Genomic DNA, 9,058 nt, shown 5'->3' on the forward strand with positions numbered 1-9,058 from the left:
AAGCTCAAAATGAAGAAATTGAACTTGACGGTCTCAAAATAATGCTCTCAGCTCTAGGACTGTCTGATTCTGTGAATTCATCTATGAATTACCACAGTCTGGGAAGTTAGCTTGCCAGAGCCTAACACACAAGAAACTGCTGCCTAAGCAGAAGAGTCAGTATATAAACATACAGTGGAAGTCCACAGAGGTAGGACAACCAGTTGTCATGGTCTACTGACAGTCACCTTTCTCTTGGGATTGATAAGTCCATTTCAGAGGCTGTTAGAGGTTTGAAAAGGTAGTTCAGTGGTCTGAAGCATATTTTCCATCATTCCAGGGTGAATTACTCTTATTTAAGCTAGAGACTATTGTCCTATCAATTTTATTTTCTAAATGTCTTGTAAATCTATCCACTTTTCTCTGTCCCCACTGCTTCAATCTAGCCCTCACTCATCGTCTTGGGAGACTTGCACTAATCAGGTACATATTGATAAATTATTTCTTTGATGTGTTATTTCCTGAAAAACTTCCTACACATATTTTATCAATTGGTATTAATTCTTGTTAGTCTTTTTTCATTTTGGGATAGAAAAGAGATAGATCATTTTCTTACCATCTCCTTAAACTGTAGGATTATGCTTTATTTTGGTTCTTCCAGTATTTAATGACAGCAGACACTTTAATAAGGTAGCATATTAAGTAGGATATTCTGAGAAAAAAAAATATATATATATATATATATATGCATGCTACTTTCAGCAATTACCTTGCATAATTTTTCCTCAAATGGTAATCTTTAAATTGTAGTCTACCAAATCTGATTAGCTATTGATTACCATTTAACACCTTAATAAGGTAGCATATTAAGTAGGATATTCTGAGAAAAAAAAAAATATATATATATATATATATGCATGCTACTTTCAGCAATTACCTTGCATAATTTTTCCTCAAATGGTAATCTTTAAATTGTAGTCTACCAAATCTGATTAGCTATTGATTACCATTTAACACCTTCTCATCTTTCCTCCTACCTCTAGAATTTCATTTTGTTCTTCTTCTCTAGCTGAGAAATCATGCTTCCCATTTCACTAAGAAAGTAGAAGTCTCCAAAGATGCTTTCCCTCAGGATCCCACCACTACTCCAACAATTTGCCAATCCCTGTCCTCCTGTGCTCTGCCTTCCTTCCTGGTGTCCTGAATGAACTATTCTTAGTCTCCTGTCCCCCAACCCCTTCACCTGCTGAAAGACGTTATTCTAATTCTGCGCCCCCTTGTTCATCCTCAGATTTTCCCTCACTGCTGGATCATTGTCGTCAGCATAGAAATACGCTGTGATATTTTGTATCACTAAAAATCTCTTCTTTGTCTCCACATTTCCCTCTAACTACTAACCTATTCATCTGTTCTCCTTTACAGCAAAACTCCTTAAAGAGATGTCTCTGTCTCCTTTCCTCCTGATTTCTCTTGCACCCACTCCATTCAATTGTGTGTCCCTAGCAGTGCAATGGATATCCTCTTGTCAGGGCCCTTGGTGCTGATACTCTACCTGATACAGGAGGATCTACTCTCAGTTTTCTCATCCAACCTGACAGTCACCTTTAACATAGCTGATCACTTTCCCTCTTGAAATCTTTTCTTGCTTGGTTTCTAGAGTGCTACTTATGTTGTTGTTGTTGTTAATTTCTTACTTCATTCCTTCTCTCTCCTTTTTCCTGGTTCTCCCTTCTCTTCTGACTTCAGAAGAGAAGGACCTCTTCTTTCCCTTATCTACACTCCCAACTGCATCCAACTTCGTGGCTTTAAATATCATCTACATACTTGATCATTCCCAAATTTATCTCTCTAACTCTGATCTCTGCTCCAGACTCCAGACTCATCATATATGCAATGTCCTTACTTGGATATCCAATAGGCACTTGAGTTTAATATGCCCTAAATGGGACTCCTGATTTTACACCCTCTAAACGTGCCTTAGGAGTTCTGATGGTGTAGTACCTAAGGCATTTGACTACTAACTAGAATGCTGGTGGTTCAAACCCACCAGCCACTCCTCGGAAGAAAGGTTGAGTGATCTACTTCCATAGAAATACTGCCTCGGAAACCCAAGGAGGAGGTGCTGTGAATCAGATCTGACTCAATGGCAGTGAGGAAATGTGCTTCAAGGAGGTCTGGAGGTGTAGTACCTAAAGCATTTGACTGCTAACCAGAAGGCTGGCGGTTCTTCCATAGAGATACTGCCTCAGAATCCCAAGGAGGGGTTGCTATGAGTTGGAATCAACTCGATGGCAGTGAGTTTGGTGTTTTTTAAATGTGCTTCAAGGAGCCCTGGTAGCACCATGGCTAAGCACTCAGTTGCTCACCGAAAGATTGGCAGTCTGAACCCACTTACCAGCTCTGCAGCAGAAAGACCTACCAATCTGCTCCCATAAGGGTTATAGCCTAGAAAATCCTATGGGACAGTTCTACTCTGTCACATGGGTCACTATGAGTCAAAATCGAGTCAATGGGACCTAAAAGCAATAGCAAACCTGCTTCTATTATGTCTTCCCGTTCTCAGTGATTGACAATTCCATCTACTTGTTGCTCAATCCAAAAACCTTGAATTCATCCATTACCTCTCTCCTTTTCTCTCATACCTTATGTTCAGTCTGTACACAAATCTGTTAGTTGTGACCCTCCTAATACATCTATAATCCAATCACTTCTGACCACCTCCACTACTACCATCCTAGTCTAAGTACCATAACATCATGTCTAGATTCTTGCCAGAACATCTTAATTGGGCTCCTTGCTTCCTGCCTTAGCCCTACAGTCTGTTCTCCCTGCCAGTATGATTTATTTGAAACATAAATCAGACTATGTCAAACTCCTTGGTGGCTTTCCATCTCACAGTTACTGCCAAAGAATTGACAGTAATTAGTTGTTGTTAGCTGCTGTCACCTTGTCCCCTACTCATGGTGGCCCCATACACAATGGAACAAAACACTGCCTGTTCCTGTGCCATCGCCATGATTGGTTGCAAATGAGACCATGGGGTCTTCATTGGCTCATTTTCAGCAGTAGATCACCAGGCCAACTTCAGAAGTTCATCAGAAGTTGCTTTCTAGTTCTTCTTAGTCTGGAAGCTTTGCTGAAACCTGTTCAACATCATAGCAACACAAGCCTCCACTGACAGATAAATGCTGGTTGCACATGAGGTATATGAGCTGGGATTCCCACCTGGGTCTACTGCATGGAAGGTGAGAATTCTACCAATGAACCACAAATGTCTCATTACAATAAGCTTACCAGGTCTGAATTAAATAATTCCCTCTACTCTCCCCTTATTCCTTCCACTCCATCGAGTTGAACTTCTCTGTTCTTTACTCCCTCCTCACAGCTTTTCTTCTTGCTCTTCTCTCTGTCAGGAGTGCTCTTCTACCGGATACCCTTATGCCTTGCTGCCTCACTTCTTTCAGGCTCTCCTTGATTATCCTGATTAAGCTAGCAGTGTCTCTACCACACCACCCAGCCTGCCTAAGCCTGCTTTATTTTTATCCACGATACTTGTGGTTGTCGAACACATGATACCTTTATTTGTATATTGTCTTTCCCTTGTTCTAGAATGTAAGCAAAATGAGAACAGGGTTCTCACTGTTTTGTTCAATTTGTCTTCCACATGCCTAGAAAAGTGTCTGTAGTGGGAAAAGCCTCCAGAAAATAGTTATTGAGTAAATAAATGAATGAACAAATGACCTGAGGAAAGAACAGGAGCTGTAGAGTCCTGTTTATACATTGTTAATGTATAATATGGTACAAATATCCAAAAGCCCAAGCATATGTTAGTCTTGCTTATATGATGGTCTTTCTTATCTATACCTTAGTAGCTAACTTTTCTTCATTTTGTTAAAATGTGTATTGTATTGCTTTCTTTTATTCTTTTTATCTCTTAATAAGAGAAAAATTTAGTGTTTGTCTCCAAAATTATGTTCAAAACTTAATTGTTATAAATACTTACCATAATTACAAAAATAGCTGGAGAGGTGATATTTATCTAGTGTGGGATATTCTCTAGTGTGAAGATGATTTAGCCGAGAAGAGGAGAAGCAATGAGGTGCTCCGGGGGGCCATTGAGACTTACCAGGAGGTGGCCAGCCTGCCCGATGTCCCCGCAGACCTGGTGAAGCTAAGTTTGAAACGGCGGTCAGAAAGACAACAATTTCTAGGTAAGGTGGAAGAAGAATTTATTCAAAAGGGAATTTCATGCTTTATCTTAAAGACCCTTAAGTCATGAGTTTTATAATTAATTCATTTGGCAGATTTGACCCGACTGTGTGTTAGATTGATCATCTCTAAACTGAAACAGCATTACTAACCTTAGTCATTACAAAGAGGTAGCTGGCATTGTCACCCCTCATTCTACAGGTGAGGCAGATGAGATACTGAGAGGTGAGATATTCTAAGAAACCATGGCTAACACGTTAATAGGTGTAGAATCAAAAATTTGACAAATTAACTATAGCAAACTGATGAATGGAAGTTGAAACGATCAGTGGAACAATTTTTATAAAGGAATGTCGGGAGTTCGAAGCAGTTGAAAATTTTTGCTTATAAGATTTATTTCTACACCAAGAAAAATGCTAGGGAAAAAAAACTTAATCACAACTAAATTTACTAATGCTTTGAAAAGAGTAGCTTAGAGGATCCTCTCTGACTGACCCACATCCCCAGTGCCAGAGCCAAATATTACCACCTACCTTCATCTGAAGCAGGCTTGTGACTCTCCCCTACCTAACATGTTATCAGTAAACCAAGAGGGAATAGTGTAAGCTACATGTAACTGCTAAGGTGAGTGATCAGCTGGTTGGATGGTTACCTGGATGATTTATCAGTGTCACTAGAGGAAGGTCATTTAAGTATTTTCCAGGATCCAGTTGATAAGAAGTAATGGCAATCACCTGTACAATTGAAGCTGGTTTTCCTGATTCATTTAGTGCTTAGTATCCTGTTGTCCACCAGAGGGCCCCATAATACCGGATGATGTATCCTTTCTTCTGTGATTAAGTCCTTACAGAGAGATGCGTGCGTTCACTCTGGGGTGTCAGCTGTTAAACACTGTCCGGCTTCCGTCAGTGCCCTTTCAAGTTTTACGTAGTGCTCTGGTAGCATAGTGCCTAAGGCACTTGACTGCTAACCAGAAGGCTGACGGTTCAAACCCACCAGCCACTCCTTGGAAGGAAGGTTGGGCATTCCTACTTCCATAGTGATACTGCCTCGGAAACCCAAGGAGGGGTCGCTATGATGGCAAATAACAACAACAACAACAACAGACCCTGTGTTAGATTTTCTACTGGTCTGTACTCTTTTCATATTTTTAACATGATATATCTAAACCATGATATATCATAAACCAGTAGCTCTGGTGGCGTAGTGCCTAAGGCATTTGACTGCTAACCAGAAGGCTGGGGGTTCAAATCCACCAGCCACTCCTGGGAAGGAAGATTGGGCAATCTACTTCCACAGTGATACTGCCTCAGAAACCCAAGGAGGGGTTGCTATGAGTCAGACCTGACTTGAAGGCAGTGAGTTTGTTTTTGTTTTTGTTTTTGTTTTTTATTGTAAAGAAAAAGTTGAAATTTTTATAAAAAGTTTCCAAAGAGGAAATTTAACATAAAATGTAAATGTTGGTGAATGTAGAAAATAAGAATGTCTTTAATTTGTGTATAGTTAATATTACATTCAGTATCTACTTATAGTAAAAATTGATACCGTTGCATCTACATGATTGAATCCTAATATTTAGCCATTGCAATGGAAAATGAGATTAAGCTGGCATTCAGTCCTGTTGAAGTCTCTTGTGATTTGCATTTGCAGTATAAAATTGTATATAATCTGTTGTTATTACTTTTTTTTTTTTTTTGCCAAAAATCAGGTCACATGAGAGGTTCCCTGCTGACCCTACAGAGATTAGTTCAATTATTCCCCAATGATTCTTCCTTAAAGAATGACCTTGGAGTGGGATACCTCTTGATAGGAGATAATGACAATGCCAAGAAGGTTTATGAAGAGGTAAACAGCAATTTCCTATTAAGTGAAATTAATCTGAACACTTAGTTCTAATATTATTTATAGATTATGTTTAAAATGCCCAGTCACTCACTATGTTTATTTTAAATTAAGTGAAACACAAAGTAAGTGTTTTTATAGTTGATGTACTCTAAATTTTGCTTTCACATTGCTTTTTTTTCTCCTTGATCAGAACCAGATTTCAATTGTGGTTGTTGTGTGCCAGGGAGTTGATTCTGCTTTATAGTGACGCTATATGACAGAGTACAACTGCCCCATAGTGTTAGGCTATGATCTTTATGAGAGCAAATCACCAGGTCTTTCTCCCACATCCTTTGTGCCTGTCCCTCTATTGCACTTACCATGTGATGTTATCATTGTCTGCATATGAATTTGCCTCCCTGACATGACTGAGAGCCCCCTAGAAAAGAGAACTTATTCATGTTTATTTGTCCAGGGCCTAGCAGGGTCCTGCATGTTCTAAAATGTCTATTAATGAATAAATTTGTTAATTAATTATGATGATGGTTATATACCTGCAATAGGCAGGGATGTCATTTATGTGACTGTGATCACTGTAACCATTACTTCGTAGTTATGCCGGGAGAAACATGATCAGGCCCAGTTCAGTTTATTTCCGAAGTATTTCTTGAGCTCCTATACAGTCCAGCTTAGTGATAGGTACTGTAGAAGACGTGGAAGAAGCCAAGCCATGATTTCAGATCTCTAGTTCGGGAACAACTACCAGCATGGACACATCCATTCATTCATTATAGATGGATCAAGTACCTGCTATCTGCCAGCCACTGTTCATCAGCTGTAAACAAAGCAGAAAAAATCCCTATAGGGGTCACATTTTAATGGGAAAATAAAATATAATAAGGTCACTTGGCAATTAATGCTATGAGTCAAGATAAAGAAGTTAGAAAATGATAGGTAGTAGAGGTCAGAAGGTCTGTGTTATGTTGGATATTGGAGCAGGCTTCATTGAGATGATAACATTGACCATGAACTACATTGAGACAACCATTTGGATGTCTGAGGAAGAGTGTTTGAGGCAAAGAGATTCCAAGGTGCAAAGGCAGGGGCAACTTGCCAACTTGCTGTGTAGCAGCAAGTAGTCCAGGGAGTACTTGGGGGCAGATGAGGAACCAGAGGGGTGGAGAGGCCCAACTCAATGGAGGCCTTGGAGGTTGTTCCAAAGACTTAACTTTTACTCTGAGTGAAGTGGACTTACAGAGGTTTTGAACAGTACCCCTTGTATTGTTGTTGTTATGTGCTGTCAAGTCGGACCTGACTCTTGGTAAGCCCTCCAGGGTTTCTGAGGCGGTATCACTATGGAAGTAGATTGCCCAACCTTCCTTCTGAGGAGTGGCTGGTGGGTTTGAACCACCAGCCTTCTGGTTAGCAGTCAAGTGCCTTAGGCACGATGCTACCAGAGCTCCTACCCTTTGTAGTAACTCCCAATTTTACTCTTCCTCCTGCCTCTGGTAACTATTAATAAGCTGTCTGTATGCATTTACCTAGATATTTCACATAAGTGGGATCATACAATATTTGTCCTTTTGTGTCTGATTTATTTCACTCAGCCTAAAAGTTTTCAATGTTAATCCATGCCATAGAATGTATAGAACTCTCTTTTTTTTTCTATATATGGCTGAATAATATTTCACTGTGAATATGTACCACATTTGTTTATACGTTCATCTGTTGATGGACACTTGGCTTGTTTCCACCTTTTTTTGACTATTGTGACTAGTACACCAATGAGCATCAGTGTACAAATATCTTTTTGAATCCCTGATTTGAGTTGTTTTGGGTATGTATCATATGGTAACTCTATGTTTACCTTTTGAGAAACTACCAAACTGTTTTCCACAGAGGCTGAACCATTTTAAATTCCCACCAACTATGGACTAGGATTCTAATTTCTCCATATCATAGGCAACACTTGTTATTTTCTAGTGTTTTGTTAACAATAACCATCCTAATGGGCATGAAGTGGTATGTCATGGTGGTTTTAATTTTCATTTCCATAAATAGCTAATGATGTTGACTATCTTTTCATGTGCTTATGGACTATTTGAATATGTTATTTTGAGAAATGTCTCTTCAGTGCTTTGCCCATTTTTAAATTGGGTTGTTGGTCTTTTTATTGTTGGGTTGTAGGATTGCTTTCCATCTGCTGGCTATTACACCCTTATCAGATATATGGTTCCCATATATTTCTCCCATTCTGTAGATTGCCATTCTGAATATATTTTAAAGGTGGTTTTGGCAGGTTTTGCAGATATATGGGGTGCAGGACCAAATAGAAGCTGGGCAAAACTGCTCAACTACAAGGCAATGTGTGCTGTGTGGGCTCCTCAGGGACATAGTGTCCTTTCACTGAGTACATGTCCTCTTTCTGTGTATGGATTCCATGCAAGATGTGACTTTCCTTTCCTACTCAGGTTAAAGGATGAAGAGAAGATACAAGGCATTTATCTTTTCTCTACATGCAGCTACATTGTACCCTATTAATCTTTCTCTTTTGTTCCATACAGTACTTTGTCAAAGGTGCTTCACAGGTTGAATTCTGTTGTTTTGATTACTCACTGTGAATATTTAATTTAGAGGCATAGTGTATGATTTATCTTTAATCATAATAAATGCATGTAATAATAAACAATGATGTGACTTATATTAAATATTTCCCTCAGTTTTATCACAGAATATTAGATTTGCTCACCATTTTATCTTCAGTGCTTAAAGCAATCTGGCCACTTAAGAAATATTTGAAGAATGAATGGTTGGTGATATATTATGAATGCAAATCAAAATTTTCTCTTAATTAAGGAAATATATAAAGCAATTTATAACAATTCAGAACTGTTTCAAATATAGAGAATTTACAAGTTTTTCCTTAACCATTAAAAACAATATTGAAGTTATACTGATTCACAGATGTTTTGCTGGTTTGCATTGTTAAAGTAGCACTTAAAATGTTATTTCCTTTTCATTCATTTCTTCATCCTTTTTTTTTTAA

At 38.7% G+C, this 9,058-nt stretch overlaps 1 protein-coding gene across 1 annotated transcript in view; it reads left to right on the top strand.

Moving 5' to 3' along the window:
• The window catches only part of ASPH (aspartate beta-hydroxylase), a 294,530-nt gene that overhangs the window by 193,146 nt on the left and 92,326 nt on the right, over positions 1–9,058 (top strand). Inside the window, exons 17-18 of the mRNA XM_042780764.1 lie at positions 4,040–4,190; positions 5,897–6,033. Of these exons, the coding sequence (XP_042636698.1) occupies positions 4,040–4,190; positions 5,897–6,033 (288 nt within the window). The remainder of the gene's footprint in view (positions 1–4,039; positions 4,191–5,896; positions 6,034–9,058) is intronic.

Source organism: Orycteropus afer, unplaced genomic scaffold, assembly GCF_000298275.1.
Source record: "Orycteropus afer afer isolate SDZICR_OR568_19922 unplaced genomic scaffold, OryAfe1.0 scaffold00060, whole genome shotgun sequence".
NCBI lineage: Eukaryota > Metazoa > Chordata > Mammalia > Tubulidentata > Orycteropodidae > Orycteropus > Orycteropus afer.